A 23489-nucleotide genomic window follows, 5' to 3' on the forward strand; every position below is an offset into this window, starting at 1 on the left:
AAAAAAAAAGCTGAGGGTGGGTGGGGGGTGGGCTGAGGTTGTTACACTTTTTGGGATGGGTAAACATAGTCAGAAGTGCATGTTTCCTGCCTGGAAGGCAACTTTTTCATTTTATTTTTAGTTTTCTTGAGTGAAATATGCTTAATCCTGCAATTTGTATGTCGAGCTCGGGCAGACAGGCAGCATTGGCAATGCATTAAGCATGCTACTGATTAGAAATTAACTTCAGGACAAATGTACGTGATCAAGCTGTTTATTGGAAGCAAGATTCCCACTTATCTTCTCTAGATGCCATCCCAGGATGTCTCATCTGGTTAGGCACTGCCAGTAATCACAATGTTTACCTTTGTTTGCCTGTATGAATGCCAACTTCAGGGCCATGAGCATTAGAAGGGGAAAGCTTGGATAATGTGAGATAACAGCTCTTGTCTGAAGAGGTGCAATGCACTGAGTGTTTAGAGACAACCATTGGTGGAAAAGCTTGTAATTCCAGCTGAAAGACAGTCTTTATGTAATCCTGTTGCTGTTAAACTTTGTTTGTTCCCAAGTTTCATACTTTCACTCTGTACAGCTCTATTTTTCTCTGCTGTGTTGAGCAGTTTAGGCTCCTTAATTCTCTGGCATGACTCAAAGTAGAACTTGAGAACTTTTATTTTGGTTTTTTCCTAGTTTTAGTTTCTGATTTCCAATTGTTCTTTTTGGGCCATTTTTCTGTACTTTTGCACAGTCATGCTAGGTTGGCATTGCTGCACTCCAGATCATCTTGGTGTGGATTAATGGCCTAGAAATTGCTGCTCTGCTTACTTTAGAGGAGGAACACATTAGATTTGCATCAGCTGAAATCAAAGACAAAATTGCCTACAAACCATTTGATTTTTTCCCTTTAGGGGGAGCCATGCAATGATATGGTGGTAAAGCACTGTGGCATGGGCTTCACTTATATTTCACAGAATTAGGGAGTTAGTTCCTGACCCAAGTGCAAATTAAGAGTTTTACATGAGCAAAATATGGAATGGGTTCCTTCAGTTTGGAATCAAGTGCTTTGTCTAGGAAACGTTTGCCACCATACAATATTTAATGTTTCTTTTTGTAACCAAGTGTAGTTTTGAGGTTTTTTGAGATGACTCTACACAGTTCAAAGAAAATCAGCCACAAAGACTAGAACAGCATGGTAATCTTGTTCCAGTAGCTTCCTGTCAGTTATATTTAAAAAAAAAAAATTGATTTTTTCCCCCCAAATTTTAATTTGGTCATTGGGAGAAATTTTGCTCCCACCTTAAAAGATGAATTTCCAGCTCTGCTAGAAATAAGCCCTGCATGCTTATGAAAGTAAACTTTAAGGTGACTAAATGCCTTCTACCTCTTCCTTACTGAAGATTTTACTTTTTCTAAATATCTTACGGGGGAAGGGCAGTTTGTGGAACCAAAGGCTGCTTTTGTAAGCAAAAACTTGGATTTCCTTTTTTAATAGAGCCAAATGTCACCGTTGCTATCCCTGGTTAAGGCAGTGCCATTTTGGAGCGGCTCACAGTTGAAATTTACCTTGTCCCATCTGTCAAATTTTCTCCTTGCAAAAAAAAAGAAAAAAATAATACCACTCTAAATAATCAAAATATGACTCAAAAAAAAGATGGAAAGATACAGTTTTTTTGAAAAGTACAGTGCTTGGTGGAAGAAGGATGGCATTTGGCTACCCTGTTCTTTCTCGAACGCCTCGGTGTTGCCTGTCTGCGCCGGCCAATGTTGCAATGTAAGCAAGACTGTTTGATGCACTGCCACCCTCTATTGTTTGTTCAGTGTTTAGAATCTCCAGTGGGGAAGAGGAAAAGAAGCATGACTGTTAGTACTTCTCAGGACCCATCTTTCTCAGGATTAAACCAGGTCTGAACTGTCTCCTATTCCAACCTCAACCCCAAATTCATGTGCTTTATTTTTGTTTCGGTTATTTTTTTTTTCGTTTGGTTTATTTTTTGTTTTTTATTTTGTTTTTTCTGGAGAATGTAGACCTTGCAAAAGCACCTCTTATGTTGGCATTATTCAGACATACTTGGCAAACATGTAACATTACTAAGATGTTTCCCTGTGGCGCTTGTTTAAATTGTGGAATTATTTCTAAACTTTGATAGGGCTAAATGTACGTGCTTGATTTCAGGTGCAGGTTTCATTTGTGGTCTTTCCAACTCAAAAGGCAATCTCCTAAAAGTGTGGTGAAGGATAGATATGAAATAGCAGGGCTCCTGCTTGCGTTGCTGAAGGTTTCCTGCAGTTCCTATGGATGCATGTGGAGAGGTTCTGTTACCACTTCAGCCAGACTCCTCCCCGTGCAGTTTCCTTTCAAAACCACCCCAAATGTGCAATGAAGATTTAATATTTTCATCCATTTTGCTTAAAATCTGAAATTACTCAAACAAACTGCGTCTTGGAGAAGCAGGAGCTTATCTTGTACTGTCTAATGTCATATTCCTGACTCTTGCAGAGAAGATGAATTGCAGAGAGAGGAAGACATTTGCCAGTTGGTAGCAGGACAGCTGGAAATTGCTGAATATGAATTGCTGCTCAGGAGCTTGGCCATTGGTGCACAGCTTTGCACAGTAGTCTCCATGGATTAAATCCCAGGCAGATTCCTGCTGTACACAAGCTGACAGGCTTCTGTTGTCTGCTTCTGAAACTTTCTTATCAGAGGCACAGACTTTGATCTACTTCTCTAGTTGCTCTTGGCAAAAATCGTGCCCTACTTCTCCAGTTTCCTGCTGATAGTGCAACAAACAGAATGAAGGTGGTGTGAGGTTATCTGGGAACTGGCACTGGGACGTTCTGTGCTCCTCCAGACTGGGCTGTGTCTCCCAGCTCAGTTCTTTCCAGGAGGGGCTCACTCCTCTGCCTTCAGCCCGTGCACAGGGAAATACAGACTGATCCTGAGCTAGGGAACAGAGCAAACTTCCCTGGGAAGCTGCTGCTCTAAAATAATAGCCAGTTACAGGTCTGTGTTGTGGACCAAATCAGAAAATGAGGGATTGCATTCGAGCTCAGGCTTTGCTTCTAGGAAAGTCACGTAGGAGCAATCACGTAGAGCCTTGTAGTGTCTGCTTTGGGATTCAATATCAAATATTTCCTGGCATATCAGGTGATTTCCTGGTAGCTAAGGAACATATCCATGCTCACTGAGTAGCTGCCTGTAGTGGGTGCAGCACAGCCAGGACCCACACCTTGCTGAGCTGTCTGAGCAGTGCAGTTGATTTAAAAACTTGGGTTAATGTCCCTTGCTCCAAACATTCTGGGCTTTCAGGATGACTTTCACCTGAACAGCAAATGCAGCACTGCAGTGCCTTGTGTTTGCATGTAAATCATGGCAAGGCTTCAGCCCCAGGTTTTCTGCTCTGACACCAGTAGTTGAAGAGGATTTTAGCTTTGCTTTTTCCTGTCTAGGCTACTGTAGTTGGGAAATCTTGAATCAGAATTCTGAGCCATAGCTACTCTGCAATTCAGAAACTTTCAGTATCTTGGATACTTCATAGTTGAACTTCTTGGTTCACAGCACTTCCAGTGTGCCAGTGACCCCCCCATTTCAGCCTTGGATGTATTTTAGTCTCCAGTTTGCTTTTAAAGATGTATCTTCAGTTCTGGAATCAGCTTTTAGGTGATACAGAGTTGTTTTTTACTGAGACTTAATCAAACTTTAAATGTCTTCTTTCCATCACGTTCTGTCCCCACCCAAGTTACTTTTGCAGCACTGATCAGTCTGTAGGGATTGTAGTCCTTGATCCTGCAGCATTAATCCAGTGTTGGAATCAGGATTTGTAGCTCGAAGTCTGAAAGGTTCTTTATGTGCTTCTTTCTGCCTCAGCTGTTTTTGCCTAGTCCTGAAATCTTGCCCAAGAAAGTACAGCCTGGATGACCCTTTGTAGGTGGGCTGGCTGGCAGCACACTGATTACCACACACTAATTACCACACACTCAGGTTGCTAAATACCAAATCATTGGGCAAGCTTGGTTATTAGAAACCCAAATTGGATCCATTGCTTGGCTCCAGCTTCCTGGCTGTGTTAAAAGCAGCGAGTTTGTCCTGCTGCTGTGGCAGTGTTCTGGGAGCCTTCAAATGAGCCAAGAACAAGCTGTCTTGTTTGCTGGGGAAGGTTTTGGCCTTGTGCTCTGCAGAATGGCCACTGTTCTTTGGGACAGGACGTTGCAGGATGTGCCTTGTACATTAAGCTGCCCTTAGCTCCATGTGCGTGCCCTGTGTGCCAGTGGGGTCTGGGATGTGCTTTCACACATCTTCCTCCCTCAGCAGACTGCAGTAGTGATAGAAAATAGTGGTAGAACTAAGCTCCAGAGGCTGAGTAGCACCATCTAATCCATTGCAGGGGATTGAGAAAAGGCTTGAACTAATTCACCATTGAGTTTTTAACTGACTCGTTAAAGCTGGTTGCGCCTCCGCACTGTTACTTTGCTTCTTTTAACTGTAGGCTGTTACATTGTCTGGGTGTCTTAAAACATAGCTAATGCCTACTGAAAGAAGTTGGGAAATTGGGGTTTTGGATAGGAATCTAACCTGTTTTCATTTCTCTTGAAGTTATTCCTTATTGACTTTGGTTTGGCCAAAAAGTACCGGGACAACAGGACAAGGCAACACATACCATACAGAGAAGACAAAAATCTCACTGGCACAGCTCGATATGCCAGCATCAATGCACACCTTGGCATTGAGCAGAGGTGAGTGCAGCTTCTGGAGGGTGCAGGGTGCTCTTTGGAAGCTTCTGAAGAGTCTGAATCATTTTGTATGAAAAGTCTATCCATCTCTTTGCAAGTGTTCTTCCTTTTGGCTGCCTGTGCAAGGATGGGGGAAAATCCAAGCACCTCATTTGCTTCTTGAAGAGACTGTGTGTCTTGCAGACATCATGTGGATGTTCTGCATATTATTTTGGCTTTTTAAAGGCTAAGCCATACTTTGATGTGGGTGTGTCAGAGGCCCTTCACACATAAAATGGTGCACTTTGCTGATGTGTTGGTACCTGTTGGCAGCACTGCTGACTGGCTTGAGAGCCTTTCTGTAAGCAGAAGGGCTGTTCTAAAGCTGGTGTCTGGCCTGTTTTCCCACTCTCATCAACTTAGTAAACCATTATTTCTCCTTTTGCCTGCAAGCAAGACTTAAATACCTTCAGTCACACTGTATTTTAGTTTTATGTCTGTAGCTATGTACACATGTGTGTGGATATATTTCTTAGAGCTTTGCTTAATCAACAAACACATTTTTATCTTTTGGATCAAAGGCATTTCATTCCTACAGAATCCTAGCATTTTCTAGTGGAGAGAGCACTTCAAGTTGTTTGGAATTGTTAAGTGTTTATGGGATATCAAGGGATGCCACTCTTCCTTATATCTGTACCTAAAAATTGTATTGGATAACTGAAGAGTGTGGCTTTACCTATCTTGGATAGTTAAAGCTTCCAGGAATGTCTGTGCCTCTGACCTTTGTGTTAACCAAGATCAGAATGACAGAATTTCTCATGGTCAGCTTCAACAGAACATGTAACCCACAAATGGTGCTTTAAAATGCTCCATGTTTCCTTTTTTACTTTAATTTCCTTAAGGTTCCTTCAGGGTATTTTATTGTTTGTCAGTGCCATTATTGAAGGCAGCTTGGTATGTGGCTCAGGGAGATAATGACAGGTGTCACTTCTGAAATAAATGCATTTCACAGATCCCAAGCAGCCCTGGTAAGGGAATATCTGTGCTTGCACCTGAGAGTGAAGGAGGGATCTGCAAAGGATCTTGCTTTTCAATTTAGTTGGGCACCAAAAATTGAGCTTAGTTGAATTTTACACCATATCTGCTGGTAATGGGAATTGTGTTATAATTAGAAATGTAGGTTGGTGCTTGCTAAAAGCTGCTAAACTGTCTAGGTCAAGCCAGCAGTGAGGCAAAGAAGTAATGCATTCCTGTAATCAAGAGAAACCAGTTCTGGGGCTTATGGCAGAATATTTCAACCTCTAGTCCTGTACTTTTAACTGTTACAGAACATGTTTTCCTACAGGTAATGACAGCTGTGCTCAAGGAGCTCTTTGCAGTGGTATTTATTTTAATAATGGAGAGGATTGTCCTGTTTCCCAAATCCTGAAAACTGTTTTTATCAATATATTGTAATAATGTACCCACTGCAGATTTACAGAACGAAATGTTTCCTACTACGAGATCATTGCATTAAACATTAAAACAATGAGCTGGGTGGGGGATGGACACTCTTAAACCCTTTATTGCTTCTGAATTTACCACTGCCTTCTCAGAGAATTTTATGTCCCTGTACAGGTTCACTGAATGCTGTTGGTGATTAAAATCTGCAGTTCTAATGGAATTAGCAAGTTTTGCAGGCTGGAATTTGTGGGCTCAGTATCATTTTTCAGCCCTTTGTCTGTGGTTTCATGTTGCAGCTGAGATGATCTGAGGGGAGGGAACCAATCCCCTCTTCCCTGGGCACTGCAGAGCTTTGCTGGCCTTGTGCTCAAAGCTTTCTGGAGCCAAGCTGATTTTCCCCTGGGATTGCTTTGCCTTTGTTCCCAAAGGGTCACAGAGCTGGCCCATGAGTGAGGAGTGCCAGGCTGTTCTGGTTCTATTGGCTGGGCTAGAACACAAAACATCACCAGCTTCTTTCTTCTCCTACCAAGAGAGATCAGGTTGGAGCCTGTTCCCACTTCAGGGGAGCTGTTTTCCCCTCACCTTTGTGTGTAATCCTGTTTGCAGTACCACTGTCAGCCTTTTGATCCTTGTAGAGTCTGTCCTGCCACCCTTTAAATCCTTCTCTGCCTGAGAGAGCAGCAGCAAAACCCACCAGCTTTTCCCCATAAGGGAGCAGGGAGGAGAAAAAGAAGTTATTTTTCTGCCTCTTATTAAATAGATGTCAGCTGCAGAGAGGGGCAGTCAGAGGAAAAATCTGATTTTACCACAGCTGGGAAGAGGCAACTTTGCCAAGAGGAAAAAAAATCCTGGAGTGTGTTTTCCACTCCAATGAGCTGTGCTGCTCTTGGTGCTCAGCAAAGCTGTGAGCAAAGTACAGTGGAGTTCATGTGGCCAGAGTGGGGATGTGGAACATGTGCAGGGCAGAAAGCATTTGAAGCCTTTTGAATGAGAGTTTGTGCAAGTCCTCAGCTGGATGGATCACTTTGGAGTTCTCCAGACTTTGGGGGGAAGAAGGCAGAGGCACCTCTCAGACTGATCCATGTACTTCCATAAATATTGCTGCCTTTTACAATCAGAGGCAGCTCAGGGGGATTTGACAGAAGGCAAGGAAGAAAGGAGCAGTGCCCCTTAGGGACCAGGTGGTCAGGACTGATCCCAGACTGAGCCAAGGTTCAGGGGAAAATGTGACTGACAAGATGTTACAGCCTTATTGACCCCATTAACCTCATTCTCTCTTACCATGCATTCCATGGTTCCTACAGGAAAATCTTCAGTTTCTACCCAAGCTACTTAAGAAGGCAGGAAAGACATTTCATGGTTGGTTTTTTCTTGTTGTTGGTTTTGGTTTTTTTTATTTTTTTCATTTTCCAAAGATTTTGTTTCCCAAATCAGTGTAACTGCAGATGGAAGCTTAGAACACACAATACCTACAGAATATTCCTTGCTTAAAAAATGAATAGAATCCCTTCTCATCTTAGGGTTTTCTTAGGGTTTATTCCTGAATTATTTTTTTAATTTAAATTTTTGAATGCTAGCACTGTGGAATAAAGTAAGAAATGGCAGAATTTGTAATTCCTTGTGTTTTTCCTCCTGCAGTCGTCGGGATGACATGGAGTCTCTAGGCTATGTATTGATGTACTTTAACAGAACCAGTCTGCCTTGGCAGGGATTAAAGGTAGGTTAGGATGCTTTTTTTCCCTCCCCCACCCTTTTAATATTTTTTTTCATGTTTGGGTAGCATGCTTCTGCCTGCCAGGTGGGTTTATATAATGTTTAGCCTCAGTTGTACAAAGCAGCTTTTCCCAAAGCTTGATATTTATAGACTGTGGATTCTGCCTCTTACGCAGCAGGCAAAATGTGCATTGTTGGACTGTCTGAAAATTTATGCTAAACAATAGCTGACATCATCTTTGCCAGTTATTGTCCTGTTGCAGGCTGAGGCCCCTTTGGGAAATAAAAAATAACATTGTTAGTGGCTTTTTGAATTGCTGGAGAGAGCATGGAAATAATCTCTTGCCTGGCAAGTTCAGCCTCAGTGGTGTCTTCAGTCCAGGTTATGGCACAACTGAATAATTATTAACTGCAGCAGGCTTGTTCAGGATTTCCATGTATGGGAGCCAGCTACAAACGTGGCAGACATTTCTTATTTCCCTCATTTAGACTCCAGTGATTGGTTCTCATGTTTTAATTGTTTTTCTTTCTTCGTACGAGAGTTGTGTAATTCCAATAGTGTTGCAGCTGCACAGTTTCTAAAAAGGCAGCAGCTTGTGGGCCACTGGAACTCCTCAGCTGCAGATGAATGTAAAGGGTGCTGAAGCACCAGGCAGCCCTGAATGAGGCACTGAGTGGGAATTAATACAACTTTGGCAAATGTAGCTGCAAGTCTGCTGTGGTTAATGGACAAAAGCAGCAGCTAGAGCTACACGAGCTGTGCCATGTGATGGAAGCATTAGACTGCGACAAATGGTATTAAACTGTGGCCAAATCTTAATACCAGATTGACCTTCATTCTCTTTGCAATAAGTGTGTGGGACTTGGAGATTTCACATAAAATACTTATGGTTGACCAAAGGATTTTTGTCATTTTTTTTTTTTTTTGCTGCTGTCCTTGTTAATCCAGTGTTGCACAATATCTCTTATATTGTGACCTACATGTTCCACAGGCTGCAACAAAGAAGCAAAAGTATGAAAAGATTAGTGAAAAGAAAATGTCCACTCCTGTTGAGGTTTTGTGTAAGGTAAGAGTTTCCAAATGATGTCATACTGTGAAATGGAAATGCTTTTCTTGTTTGGTTTGTTGTTTGTTGGTTTTTTTTCCCCTAAACTTGAGCCAATATATTAAATAGCCTCACATGGCATTTGCTGCTGAATAATTCAGCTTTGGCAGGCACTGGGTGCCTTGTGTTTGGCCACCCAGTGGGAACTGGGAACGTGTACAGGGCAGCATTTGCTGCTGCTCCTTGGCCAAGTTCATGGCACCATCATTCAGGGCTGGCTGACTGTTGGCTGTGCAAGCTCCCAGCTCTCTTAGGTGAGGCTTGGTCAGTTCCTCAAGGTTTACAGTGCAGGTTTGACATCAGAAGTAAATAAGTAACCAAGGTGGAGCTGTCTGGCTCGCCCACAGCCACTTTGTGCCTCTCCAGGAGGGTTCATATTGTCTGCCCTTACTCAAGGAGTGGCTGTGGTGGAATTGGATGCAAGTGATCTTTGTTTTTCCAGAGTTTTCCTTTGAGTCTTAAGATTCCTCTTGCACTGTGACATCTGAGTGCTTCTCAACCAAGATCCTTGAGAACACAGCAGGGCCTGTGCCCCTCAGACAGCAGCACCAAGGGTTGCACTTTCTAGTCCTGCACATCTCTGTCCCCAGAGTCTGACAGCATCTCCCAAACCCTTGAACTGTTTATGAAATGGATTGGGTTGGAAGGGACCTTAAAAATCATCCATCCCCTGCTGGGGACAGGGACACCCTCCACTAGTCTGGGGTGCTCAGAGCTCCATCCAGTGTGGCCTTGAACTTGCAGGGGTGTTGTACCCTGGGATTTTTACTGTGTGCTATTACCCATTACAGGCAGGCTTTAATACAGAATTCAATGTTTAAAAATGTAAAGCAGAAAATCTTTGAAAGAAGTTTTCATAATTTAAGTTTTCACATTTAATACTTATTAACTGACCTTGTCTCTACTGTGTTCAAGCAGATTATCAAGGAAACACGAGTGAATCTCTTACCAGATAATTATCATTATTTTAGAGACTTAGTTAATACGAACAAGGTTTAATTAGGATGAATAGTGTGCTTTATAAATAAGTTAAATGTTGAAGGTTCTGGTAGCAGAGAGCTTATGATTGCAAACCAGCCATGAGGTAACAGTTCTGGGGAAGGAGTGTGCACCTGAGCAAATGCACATGCTGAACTACAGAACACATGAAGAACCAGGGGCAAAGTGGAATTAATTCATGCATCTTCAACCAGCTTTCCTCTGCTCTTGGAGACAGCATCTTTTTGCCTTTGGTAGGAGGTTTTTGCTGTGAACCACGGCTTGATTAACACTGTTGATTTCCAGGGGTTCCCTGCAGAATTTGCCATGTACCTGAACTACTGTCGTGGCCTGCGCTTTGAAGAGGCACCAGATTACATGTACCTGAGGCAATTATTCCGTATTCTTTTCAGGTCAGTCTCCAAGTGGAAAAGTACAGAAACTTCTCAGGGATCCAGTTGGGAAGTGCTCTGTGGGACTGGCACTGCAGAGAGCAGCTCCTGTGTGTGGTGTAGGGAGTTCTTCTGGGACTCCCTTTCATTTCAGAGCTTCAAAAGCTGCTTAAAGGACCTGAAAATTATTGTTCAATGTTAAACATAAAGGGAAAAGAGTCTCTTGTTTTTGCATTGTGTGATGTGACCACAGGGTTGAGCCCATGCTTCAGGTTCTGTTGCAAGTACCATAAGAAATTGACCCTTGGCAGAAGTCTTTGAAGCTTTTTATGTTTAGAAATCAGTGCTGGGCCCAGCAGTGGTTCTCAGGAGAGAGATTTCAGTGGAGGAGAATAATGCTGCTTCATTGAGCTCGTTAGAGCAACTGGAACATAAACTCCACCTTGTGCACTGAGCAGCACCTGTCAAAAGAAGGGCAGGTACTGATCTCTCGAGTTTCCCCCCAGGTTTCTGGGATCCAAAGAATTCCTATTCAGTGATGTACAATACTGCAGTCTTTCCTTGAAATTATATTTATATTAAAAAAAAAAAAAAGCTCAGAAGCTCAGTGCAGACGGTGAGTGAGCTGGGCTGGGAAGAAGTGCTGCTTCCACAAGTGCAGACCTTTGTGTAAGCAATGAGTAAATGCTGCTGGCTGGCATTTGGGCTTGCTGCAAGAATCCCTTTAAGTTAGTAATACTTAGCATTTCTATACCATTCATAATCTCTAAAGCAGCTTAGAGAAGGAGCTATCCCCTGGTTGTGGGATTTCAGGCAGGGCTGGCTGTTGGCTCGGATGTGTTACAGCAGAACGTTTCCCTCTCTTGCAGGACCTTGAACCACCAGTATGACTACACATTCGACTGGACAATGTTAAAGCAGAAAGCAGCACAGCAGGCAGCCTCTTCCAGTGGGCAGGGGCAGCAGGCCCAAACCCCCACAGGCAAGCAAACTGACAAATCCAAGAGTAACATGAAAGGTTAGTAGCCAAGAACCAAGTGACGTTACAGGAAAAACAAAAATTCCACGAATTTGGACAACGGCGGCAATTCCAAGTGTTAGATCAAGGAGGTGGTTTAAAAACTACATTTGGCTCTTAAATTCAAAAGCAAAACCAAAAGACGTCCTTGGAGAATTTGACTACTAACTTTATACCAAAATGTCCTTGTTATTCATATCATTTCTTCTGGGGATGTTGGGTCATTTTTAACCACTGCATCTTTTGCTCCCGCATTAACCACTTTCCAAAAACAAGAAACTGACTTGGTGTTGGGAATGTGACATTTTTATTTATTTTGATTTATATATATACATATATAGGTCCTTATATATGTATAAATATATAATGCAATCCAAAATCCTAGACCTAACACTTTTTAAGGGATAATTCTCGTTGCCTAGGCAAGGATCTAGAGACTTTGGGTTCTGCTCTGTGGCAGCTGGTACAGTGCTGTGGGTTTGCTTCTGTTCTGTATGCCTCAAACACTGGGAACAGAAAATTGTGACTGCTCTGGCTTCCTGCAGTGGGTTTACATTGAGACATTTGGTCCAGAGTTCAAGGAAAAGACCAGTGTGCTCAAAATGCCTTGTCTAAGTCAAGCAGTAGCCCCAAACTGCTGTGGATTGCCAACTCACAATTTTCTGAAGTATCTGGGTGCTCTGGGGTGGGGCTTCAGGTTTCCTGATGATTTTTTGATGTTTCTAGGTTATGGTTTCAAAGGGAAATGTTGTGACATGTTCAGATGTAATTGTGTAATAACTGAAAACTGAGTTCTGAAAAGACACATCCATTTTTTTTCCCACATGGTCTAGAAGCTTTTAAAATACTTTTTTTTTTTTTTGAATGATGCAAATGTGCTGGTCTGAGTCTGGTAAGTCCTTGGGATGAAACTGCCACATCTGTGAGCCAGTCTTGCCATGAAACCAATTCCTGCAGCTGAATTGAAACTAATGAGATTGTGTGACTGAGAATAGAGAAGCAAGGTTTAAATTCTGTACTGAGGCATTGCTGCTCTTCAGTACCTCTTGTCTGTCATTTTTATATGTATAAAATGACATACTTGCTAACATGACAATCCTGGAAATCAGAGAAATGCAGAAGTATTTACAATAAACTTAAACATTGTTCTTCACATAGTGTGGGAGCATTCAAACCTTACCAGGTGTCTTTAGTCAAAATAGCTATCAAAACCCACATTTTGTTCAGAATAAATGAAGTATTCAAACACCTGCTGCTTTTCCCAAGATTGAAGTGGTTCTTGAAAAAAAATAAAAATTCAGAGATGCCATTAAGTGTCAGATTTTTGGCATAGAGTGGCTGGATCTGACAGGCTGGAAACCAGTTCCTGCAGCTGCAACACCAGTAGCAGACTGGGTGATTAAGCACCTGGGCTTGGATTGCTTCCTGAAATAAAGAAACTCTGACTGAAGTTCAGAACCCAGCCCGATTTGGGGTGTGGAGGGGTTGACTGTTCCAGCAGGAGGAGATAATTTAAGCAAAAACGCACATTCCTCACAGCAGCTCATGCTCAGAGTGAGGGCTTTGCAGGAGTGGTGATCTGTAGGTGGAACCTGCCCTGAAAATCAGGTTGTGAGCTGGTGAAACACAGTTTGGCTGGAGTGTTCTGAGGTTTAACGTGCTGCTCTCCTGCCTCAGTCAGTCTCTGCCCAAGTGCTGTGTGTGAAGACAGAAAAGGTCATTACAGTGATTATCTGCCTGCGCCTTGAGGTGATGCTGCAGTGCCAGAGAGCAGAGCTGAGCTCACAGCCAGGGTGGGCAGGGGAGCTTTGCCATGGAGCCTCAGACCATTTCTGTTCACTGCTTTACCTTCCTTATCACACTGTCCTTTGGAGAGACCCCTTGCTACAGCTAAGATTAATTTCTTGGGGTTTTAGCACAATTGCTTTGGGTTTTTGGGGAATGACTCTCCCCATTACCAAGAAAGGCTTGTGACCTTTGGGTTGATCAAGCTGTAATGTCAGCAGAGCATTAAAGCAGTGCTTGGCAAACATCTGAAGACTTCAGAGGCTTCATCTCTTCAGCAAAGTAGAGATTTCCAGAGTCCTAAAATCCTGCATGTCTTTTTGTGAGGAATTCTGCCTGTTAATGAAGATTTTTTTGAACCCAGCTAAGCTGAAGGAGGAGGCAGTGTGGCTTGGATGCTGTGTCACATTGGAGAGGATGAAATACCTGGTTATTTTTTCTGGAGTTCAGTTAAATTCTTTTGTAGTTGCTGTAGCAAAGCCTGTGTGGAAATGGCTTAAAAGGCTTCCTGGTATCAAATGTTACCCCTGTGGTAACCCTACCCATTGAACAGCAGTCCTGCAAATAGCAATGCACAGGTGCAGTTATTTGTAAAGTGCTGTTGGAGATTTCATCTGGGCAGGGTGGGCCAGGGAAGGACTGACTCAGATTGTTTGCCCACTGTGCTCATTTACAGATATTCCTGATTTCCTTAGCTCAGATCCATGCTGAATCATCAATGAATCCTAGAGTTTATCCAGGCTAAATATTCTGCTTGCTTCCAGAATAACCTCTTATGTCCATGGCCTTTTTTCTCTTCAGTTTTTTTCCCCTGCCCCTCTCTGGAACTGTGTGCAGTGTCTTTTGTAACAGCCAGATCAGCTGCTTTGGAACTTGGAGAGGTGAACTGTTCCAGCAGACAGAGCTCTGCTGACTCGGGCAACTTGGGCTGCCTCTCTTTTGCCAGAGCAGCAGTTGTTCAGGTGTGATTTGTAACTGTGCTTACACTCAGCTTCCCTCAGTCATAAAAGTGACTCAAGCAGTCAATCTGCAGGATAAAGTCTACCAGGGCCATTTGGGAGAGGTGTTTTTAACTCCTGGCAGTGGAGATTCTGTGAGGCTGTCAGCAGGTCCATTAATATTTACTGGATGCCCGTGCTGGTGGCAGGATTGCTCAGAACAGACTGAGACTTCTCTGCTTGAGAATTAGAATTACTGACACCTGAATCCTTCTCACATGCTTGTCTGGAGAAATGGAGAATACACAAAGTCTGAGCATTTCACACCGAGGAGGGTTTTAAGGAATTACACTGGAGTTGCTGCTCCCCTGTCAATCACATCTTCACCCATGGTGATAATAAAGCAATTTGAGGATCCCTCATGTAGCACAGAGATTTTCAGAGCTTTGGGTAACACCTCAGAGGGACAGGAGTGATGATTTGGCCCTGTATGGAGTGAAGATGTGTGAAAGAGATGCCACCATGGACTCTCCAGCACATTCCTCATGCCAGCAGTGCTCTGTGTGCTGAGTATCTCCATCTCACCTGTCAGCTGTGGTTGGGCTGTGTCTTTACAGGACTTTGAAGGGACATTTTGAGTTGAATCCAGCTCCCTGTTGCTCTCTGTAGCTGGACATTCTCCTGCCCATATTACCTTGGGTTTGAGGGGTTCTGATAGCAGCAGATCATTTGGTAGGATGTCCTTTGTCCTCAGGTCCAGGCTCCCATTTCTTGTGAAATACTCAGGCTTCTGAAGCAATGAGTTGATTTATTTCTTTCCACACTCTCCTTTGTTGACTTTGTTTTGGCTGCTTTGATGGAGAAAGTGGTTCAAAAGATGAATCAGTGTTCTCTGCTGAACACACTAAATGGAAAAACAGCATAATTTCTGGTTGTGTACATCAAGTAGGGATTAGGGAACTCAGGAGTCCCTGGGCTTTCTGTGGGAACTTGCACTCAAGTGGGAATGGCTGTCTTAAATCTGGTGCAGGATTTTTTTTTTAGTATGACCAGTGCTGGATAAAGAGAATTGTCCCTCAATGCATTAACACTGGGTTTGAAGCAAGTTCTTGAACCTCTTTGAAATGACCTGTAGCCACTTCTGAAAGAGTTAAAGCCATTTTTTGGGTGCTCTCCAGATACATTTTGGACAGAATGTCAGACTAGTAAGACTTGTTTGCACTTGCTTCTCTCTGGATGACAGCACAAGCTATAGCTGAGGTCAGCTCTGTCTGTATTTCACTGAGAAGAGATTTCTGTTGCAAAAACTCAGAGCTGTTGCTGTGATGAACTCAGCCACGGGCAGAACCATCCTGTCTGGAGAGCATCCAGAACGGAACTGGCTTGGCAAGGCCATCTTTGGTTGGGGCTGCGAAGCACAGCCCTGCCACCTGAGTCACCAGAGAGCAGCACGGAGGGAGGACTGGCTTAGCCTGCAGTAACTGGTTCTAGGAGATCTCTGTGTGTTCCTGTCTCTCCCTGTCCCCCAGTGTCATTTGGAATTCTGAACATGAAAAGAATTGCTGTGTGTGCAGCACCTCCCCTGCCGTGTGAGTCAGCCCTTGTCCTTGCCAAGGCTGAGGTGTGCTGCTTGCCCAGGGGTGTCCCAGTGCTGCTGCTGCCCTGTTGTGGGTGCTGCTGTGGCTTTGTGGTGCCAGAGTTGCTGTGAGGTGGATGAGTGATGCCCTGGGTGGCCGTGTGACACTGCCTGTGCCATCCCCTGTGCCATCCCCTGTGCCACTGCCGTACTGCGGCTCTGGAGAGCGCCCTGCAGTCAGATGACAGCTTGACATTCAGGGATATAAACATGAGCCGCTGCAGACGAGTAGAAAACAATCCTATGAAATTACATCCTGTTTCCTAGTGGCAATAACACAGCTTGTTTTCAAACTGCTGGGCTGGATTCCTGCTGGAGGAATGTGGCATCCAGCTGGTGCACTCAGCCTGTGTCCCAGTGCAGTGAGAGGTGTGTGAGCTCCAGGGCTGTGGCAAGTGCTGGTTACCTTTGGAAATGGGCACCAGGAACTCTGCAATTCCCGGATGGAGCAGCATTTTCCCCTTTGAATGACCATAACTGCTGTTTATTTTCCTCCTGTGAATGCTGTTGCTCGTTTCCATCCCGTATCAGTAAGTTTGCCCTTGTGTTTATCTTGCAGGTTTCTGAGCATGACGAGGATGGGACAAAGCAGAGCAGATCGGAGCAGGACTTGTCACTCCCCAAATCCTAGAAATTTTAGTTGATACACTTGCCAGTGGCTGTGGGCAACCATTTCCTTGGTGTAAAGAACTTAATATCAGTATAAACTGGCTCTGGGCAGTGTCAGTGATGCTGCACTTTGAGTTGTAGCAGCTGTAATTGTGAATATTACTGAGATAGTGAAACATGGTGTCCAGTTTTCTATTGCATTTTTTTCAAGTGGAAAAGTTAACTAATGGTTGACACACAAGTGGAGAAAATTGTGCATATGCCAATTTTTGTTACCTTTTTACTTTGAACTACACTGCTTATGAGATCTCATTGTTTTGGAAGAATGGCATGAACAGTCTTCGGCAACAGTTGTGATAATTGTAAATGCTCACAATTGTGCACTCTTTTCTGGTTATTCCTCCCTGGGTTTTGAAAGTTGTACACTTAAAACATTCTTAAAGTTGTTGGCTTCTATGTGCAACATACCAAGCCAGCTGACATGGTAGTAACCAAAGATTCCAGTTTTTAAGCATATGAAAGACTCTGCCTGCTTACCTGTGCTAGAAATAACAGCATCTAAAGTGAAGACTTAAGAGAAACTTAGCGACTACTAGATAATCTTTAGGACTCTGCATTAACTCTATAATGTTCTTGGTATAAAAGGAAAAACAGCATATTTGTCACGAAATTTAGTTAACATCTTACAACTGAACCTGTATGTAAGTTGCTTAGATAAATGTAATCACTGTAAACATCTATATGATCTGGGATTTTGTTTTTATTTTGAAGCGGGAGCTTTTTTGTTTACAAGTTCATTAAAAACTAAAAACTGTTTCTGTAAGGAAATGAGATTTTTTTAATTTGCCTTGTTAATTCAGTTTAAGAAATTTACATTACCCTGTTTTTAAACCAAGTTTAAGGCCATTTGTTAAGCAAAAGAAGTCATATTTCTTTCTAAATCATTTTAGATTTAGTGTTGTAACTCTTCCTCATTTTGTTTTTAAATAAATTTTGTATTTTTTCCTTGAGGGGGAAGGGGCAGTCTTGCATTTTTATAACCTGTTGTTTGAGACCAGCCCTCCATAATAAGATTGGAATTTTTTAAAATGAAATGGCATCTTTTGCAGACCCAGGATTGGCAGCCTCCGAGCATTGCCGTGTCCTGCCTCGGCCGGACTGACTTGTGATTGCTGCTTTGGAGACAAAAATTGGAATGGTTTGAAAAAATTTGGATGGTTTGAAACCAAGGCATTTTCTTTCAAGTTCTTGTGAAGTGGATATGACCAGATTTCCTCTTGTTCTTGGGGGCAGCCTCTCACCATGCAGAGTTCACATTGGTTACTGCCCCAGGCTGTCTTCCTTCTCACTCCTATTCTAGCCCAGCTGAAAGAAAGAAATACTTTTATTGCTGGTAATTCTTTAACAGTGTAATTTATTCCTTTATAGCATGTCAGAATAAATTAAAAAAAATGTCTGAAAATGCTGCCAGATGCCTATTGTGTAAATGTTGTCTGTATGTTTGCTTTTTAGACCGTTTCCATGCATGGAGCAGAGTTCCTGCTCACAGTTTATCTTTTTTACTGTTGGAAAAGATCTTTCTTTCCTTTTGACAACCATTTCTTCAGGATCATAAGACGCTGTGCACTCCTGGAATGGTGATGGTGTGGATGAAGGCTCCCATGCACTCTGTCCAAGAAGGATCTGCCCTGAGATGTTAAGCTTTGGGTGGAGAACACCGTGTGCTAATAATAACCAATAATAAACGCTGGGATAGATAATCAGGGAGGCAGGGAGGCTGCTGGGCTTCAGAGATAGCAGAGCACACAGCAGGCTCTGCTGCCTGCCAGGTGCAAGGAGAAATGGAGCTCGTTCTCCTGGCCAGGATGGTTTCCCAAACTCCTGAGGCTTGCCCCATCCAAATAAGGATGGTTTTCAAGCAATGCCTCCTGTGAAAACCAGTCTGTTTGTAAGAACTGGTATCTAGAGCACTGTGAGATGTCCTTATCCGTGATTTCTGCTGTCTAGGCAACGTGGCTGACAACACACGTTGGCAGGAGGGGAGGAAGCATCAATGAAATGCCTTCTTGGCAGCTGGCCTTGGAGAGGCTGCTCGGAATTGTTGTGGCATCGCTTTTCATGCTCTGACACGAGATACTTGCTGAAAAGTTGGAGAAAACAATTTGGTTTCAGGAGAATAAATTATTTTCTTTGTCCGTTAAATTTGCTCGTGACTTTGAGGGGGGGTTTGGAAACAGCTGCTCCTGATGAGCTCTGCAAGGGAGAGTAAACACATTTAGGGTGTCAAAATGCATGGGGTTGTAGTCTGGGGAGCTGCAAGGGCTGTGGAGGAGCCTGGAGCTCTGTCAGCCTTGCAGATGTGTGGGAACAGAATTTGTTTCCAAGTGTTTTGCATCAACAGCCTGTGCCAGATGTGCTGGCAGAGCAGGAGATGCCCACCTCAAACAGGCACCCAACACCCGTTTGCTGTGTGCTCTCCTGGGTTTGTAACAAAGACTTCACCCTGAAGGATTAAAACCCTGGATCCTGACTTCTGCTTGCACCTCTGCAGAGGTTTTGTGGAGAGAGATTCACCTGCCCAGGCCAAACTTCTGCAAGCAGCCCCAGGCCCTTGAGAAGGAATCATCATTTGGACCAGAGGCTGCAAAGCTCAGGATCTGCAGCCCGGAGCTCGCTGGAAAGTGCCAGAATTCGGGTAATGGCATTAGGCTGTGGCAGCAGCTCCTCAGTCACCTCGCTAAGCTGCGTCCAGGGTTCCACAGCAATTCATTAACCTCCTTAGAAGGGCTCTGAGAGGCTTCCTGAGGCCACCTTCTAAAGGATTGCTTAATTGGGAGCACGAGTGCTCATGTGCACAGTACTGCTTCATTATTTTTAACCTATTTAAGCCATTCCTTGTCAGAAGCGGTTGAGAGCCTTTTTCTCTTCTCCTGTAAAGGCTCTGAGGAGAGACAGCTCTGGCTCCCAGCTTCTGCCAGCGTCACTGCTTGGCTGCTGCTCTGCGTGGTGTTGGTAACAAGTGACAAACACAACCCCTGGCTGTGTTAAAAACACTCGATGTGTCTGCTGGGTCTGGAGCCTGTCCAGCATGTGCCACACTTTTTATTTATTTTTTTCCCCTGATTTCTGTGTCTCTCTGGAGGTTGTTTTTCAAGTGTTGCCTCACTGTTGCAGTGCTGTGCCTGTTCTCTCTTGGCCTTTTCAGGTGTTTTTCGTTGGGAACCCGTCCCTGCTTTGTGCTGGGGTTTTTGTGGACTGAAGTGTTTCAGCCCAGCCCCACTGCCCTGATCAGGAGCTTGGCCTGGCTGCCTCCCTGCAGTCCCTCCCTCCCTCCCATGTGGAATTTTCCTGCCATCCCAAGTCGACTTTTTGCACGAGGCTTTAATTTCTCTTGACAGCGTTCTCCAATTTAGAAGATTTGTTGCTTAGCCAGCTCCATCAGCCCCATCTGCTCCTGCCTTAATTGCAGTGAAATCATCATGATTTCATATCAGCTCGATGTCATGCACACGTCGGTGAGCAGGCAGAGGGAAGTGGGCAGGAGGAGGAGCTGTCCCTGCACCATCCTCACTGCAAGGATGACACAGAGGAAATGCCCTCCCTCCCAACAGGGCCGATGGAAGCACTGAGTCCCTGGCTGTTCTCTGTGGAAATGGCTCTTTAATGTGATCCTCGTTAGCCGGGGCTCAGCAGGAGCGGGGGAGGAACCGAGACTGCCTCGTGCTGGGGCACAGCTGCTCTAATGGACCTTCCAAACACGCCCAGCCCTGTCCCTCTCATTGAGCTCACCACGCTGAGCAGTGCTAAAGGTGTAAAATCCATCCCTCTGAGATGCTAATGTGACTTTTTACACGATGTGAGGTGTTCTTCGATGTCACTGTGGGTAGTGCTGGATTTTGGGAGCTGGAAATCCAGAGGAGCCAGGGAATATTCTCACAGCAGACTCGAGTCGTTTGGATTTTGCAGGTATTTGTGTTCATAAATCACTGAAGGTTGATGTTGATCTCAGGGGTTTGGTATCAGGGACTGTCCTGGAAGTACCTGAGCACACTCAGCCCTCCCCATTCTGCCTTTTGTTTTTGTAAACACAGCTGATAAACTGCATTTCTTTCCCCCTCTGAGTTTGTAGTTTGGCAGGAGGAAAAGCTCTCCCAGAGCTGTGTGTGCCCCATTCATGTCCCAGGAGCTCCGAGGCTCTGCTGCTCCCTGTCCCCAGCCCTGGAGTGCCACCAAGCCCTGGGCTGCTTTGCAGGTGGCAGACTTTGAACTCCTTTCCAATGGGAGCAATTTGAGCTGCTGGGGAGCCCTTGAAGGAGTGAGCATGTTGTCCTACAGGGTGGACTGGCTTGTGAGCTTGCCTGCTGCTCTCGGAGTGTGCATGATAAATTCGTGCTTCGCTTTACAGCTCTGTAAATGCCCGGGGCAGGAGCCTGACTTGGCAAAATGCTGTGCCTGGCAAGGTGGGGCAGGGACCTGGTGTGACTCAGCTTGGTGGGACTGCATGAGCCACCAGGGCAGGGCACGAGGAGCAGATCCTGCCCCTTCCTCATGGCTCAGGTGAGTCCCTCGTGTTCTGTGGCCACAGCAATGCTCTGGGACTTGTCCCAGTGAGACCATCCTGAGTTTAACTGGGAATCTCCAGGGCTGGGCCCTGGGCAGAGCTTGCCTTGGTGTGTCTGGATCTCCTGAGCTGCTGCATTTCCTTCTCCTGGGGCTTTAGCTGCTGCTCAGCCCTGTGCATGAATTAAAGACTTTGACTCACCCCTGTCTGGTCACTGCAAGGATTCCAGAAATCCAAGTGGGCACAGTGGGGACCAGGACCAGCCTGGGGCTGGCAGCTGCCTCTGCTTGAGCAGCCAGACCAGGCTGGTGGCATCTGCCCCATCCTCATCTGCTGGGCACCCAGATGGGCACAGAGAGCAGGGATTGTTCATCTGCTGGGCACCCAGATGGGCACAGAGAGCAGGGATTGTTCATCTGCTGGGCACCCAGATGGGCACAGAGAGCAGGGATCGCTCATCTGCTGGGCACCCAGATGGGCACAGAGAGCAGGGATTGTTCATCCTCATCTGCTGGGCACCCAGATGGGCACAGAGAGCAGGGATTGTTCATCTGCTGGGCACCCAGATGGGCACAGAGAGCAGGGATTGTTCATCCTCATCTGCTGGGCACCCAGATGGGCACAGAGAGCAGGGATTGTTCATCTGCTGGGCACCCAGATGGGCACAGAGAGCAGGGATTGTTCATCCTCATCTGCTGGGCACCCAGATGGGCACAGAGAGCAGGGATCGCTCATCTGCTGGGCACCCAGATGGGCACAGAGAGCAGGGATTGTTCTCTCCTCCATGTGTGTCCATTGGGCAGCTGCAGGCAGGCAGAGGGGGAGGAGAGCAGAGAGGTAAAGCCAGAAACTGGTGCCAGTCCTTTGAGCTGAGAAAAATCACTTAGGCAGCAAATAGAATCATTCTCATGTGCTGACAGCTTCCCCCAGGCACAGCCCTGCCTGGTGCTGAGCTCTGCCTTCCTCCTCCTCCTCCTCCTCTTCTCGGGCTGGAGTTGGGCCAGGGCTGTTTGTGCCACTGGGTCGGGGCAGAGCCTGTGGGCAGCTCCAGGGGGGTGGGCACGGTGGGTGGGGGCGCTAATGCCCCTCCAGGGCTGGCATTCATGGTGCCACCAAAGCCTTGGGCAGCTCCTGCTCCATGGAACAGCAGGCAGAGCCAGAAATCCTGAGCCAGACACACCCTGGGAGCGCCTGCCTTCCTTCCCAGGCCCCTTTCTGTGGGGAGGAAAGGTGGGGAACAGGCTGTGGCCATTCTCTGCTTTCCCAGGCCCCCTTTCTTTGGGGAGGAACAGGCTGTGGCCATTCTATCCTTCCCAAACCCCCTTTTACTGGGGAGGAAAGGTGAGGAACAGGCTGTGGCCATTCTCTGCTTCCCAAACCCCCTTTTTATGGGGAGGAAAGGTGAGGAACAGGCTGTGGCCATTCTTTCCTGCCCAGGAGGTGTTTGCTGCTGTTTTTTATGAGATGTCTCACTGCTGTTTGTCCTGGGGAGCTGGGGGGTTTGCCAGCCCTCCCAGATCAGCATCCCTGGGAAGGTGGAGCTGTGCTGGGGCTGTGCTGACGCCGTTCCCAGCCGGCCTGAAGCTGCTCACAAATCCCATAAACTGATTATGGGTGTTAAGTCCCTGCTCAGTGACCTTTCTCCCTCTCACTGACAGCTTTTAACATGGTGCCCTCCCCGAGGTGCTGGCAGGGGCCGGGGACAGCGAGGTGGGTGCGAGGCTGCCTCGCGTGCCAGCCCTGCCCGCCCTGCCAGGAGATGCAGCCCGGCCCTGGCAGCTTGATGCTGATGGGAAGTGATTTGTTTTTGCTTCCCAACATGCAAACAGCTCCTGGGCTCCGAGCTGGCTCTGCTCAGCGAAAATCTGCTGGTGGGGGGGTGCCAGCCAGCTGTGCCCGCTGCTGTGGCACCTCCCAAAATCCCAGCTCTGGGCAGGGCAGGGCAGGGCGGGCAGGACCCCGTGGTGGCTCTCAGGGATGGGATGATGCCCTGGGCACACAGCTCTGCCCGGGCTGGCTGCTCCCAGGAGGAGCTGGTCCTGTGTGCCAGGGAGCACCTGGGCATCCCTGAGGCACGGGGGGTGTGTCCATGTGTGTTCACATGTGTGCATGTGTGTTTCCATGTGTTTCCATGTATTTCCATGTGTGTCCGTGTATTCCATGTGTGTCCATGTGTGTTCAGGTGTGTGCATGTGTATTTCCATGTGTATTTCCATGTGTGTCCTGCGTTTCCCTGTGCATGCCTGTGTTTCCATGTTTTCCCTGTATATGCCTGTATTTCCATGTATTTCCCTGTGTATACCTGTGTTTCCATGTGTGTCCATGTGTTTATGGCCTTCCCTGTCTGTCCATGTATATTTCCATGTATTTCCATATTTGTCCATGTGTGTCCATGTGTGTTGCCATGTATTTCCCTGTATTTCCCTGTATTTCCATGTGTTTCCGTGTGTATGCCTCTTTCCATGTTTCCATGTGTGTTCATGTGTTTCCATGTATTTCCATGTGTTTCCATGTGTGTCCATGCATATTTTCATGTATTTCCACGTATTTCCATGTATTTCCATACGTGTCCTGTGAATTTCCATATATTTCCCTGTATTCCCTGTGTTTATGGCCTTCCCCGT

The 23489-nt window shown here is 45.6% G+C and overlaps 1 protein-coding gene across 4 annotated transcripts in view; it reads left to right on the forward strand.

The window, feature by feature from the left end:
- CSNK1A1 (casein kinase 1 alpha 1) overlaps nt 1–17774 on the forward strand; it is a 32080-nt gene extending 14306 nt beyond the window's left edge. Inside the window, exons 5-11 of one of the 4 annotated variants that reach the window (XM_054287681.1) lie at nt 1798–1881; nt 4571–4710; nt 7768–7846; nt 8835–8909; nt 10233–10339; nt 11188–11336; nt 16255–17774. In XM_054287681.1, coding sequence (XP_054143656.1) covers nt 1798–1881; nt 4571–4710; nt 7768–7846; nt 8835–8909; nt 10233–10339; nt 11188–11336; nt 16255–16262 — 642 coding nt within the window. In that variant the 3' untranslated portion in view covers nt 16263–17774. Of the gene's footprint in view, nt 1–1797; nt 1882–4570; nt 4711–7767; nt 7847–8834; nt 8910–10232; nt 10340–11187; nt 11342–16254 lie in introns of those variants that run through there. The other 3 variants (XM_054287683.1, XM_054287682.1, XM_054287684.1) reach the window with 3 other exon arrangements.
- The last annotated feature ends 5715 nt before the right edge of the window (nt 17775–23489 follow it).

This window comes from Melozone crissalis, unplaced genomic scaffold (assembly GCF_028551555.1).
Source record: "Melozone crissalis strain CALT ecotype California unplaced genomic scaffold, PUWL_Pcris_2 ptg000061l_1, whole genome shotgun sequence".
Lineage (NCBI taxonomy): Eukaryota > Metazoa > Chordata > Aves > Passeriformes > Passerellidae > Melozone > Melozone crissalis.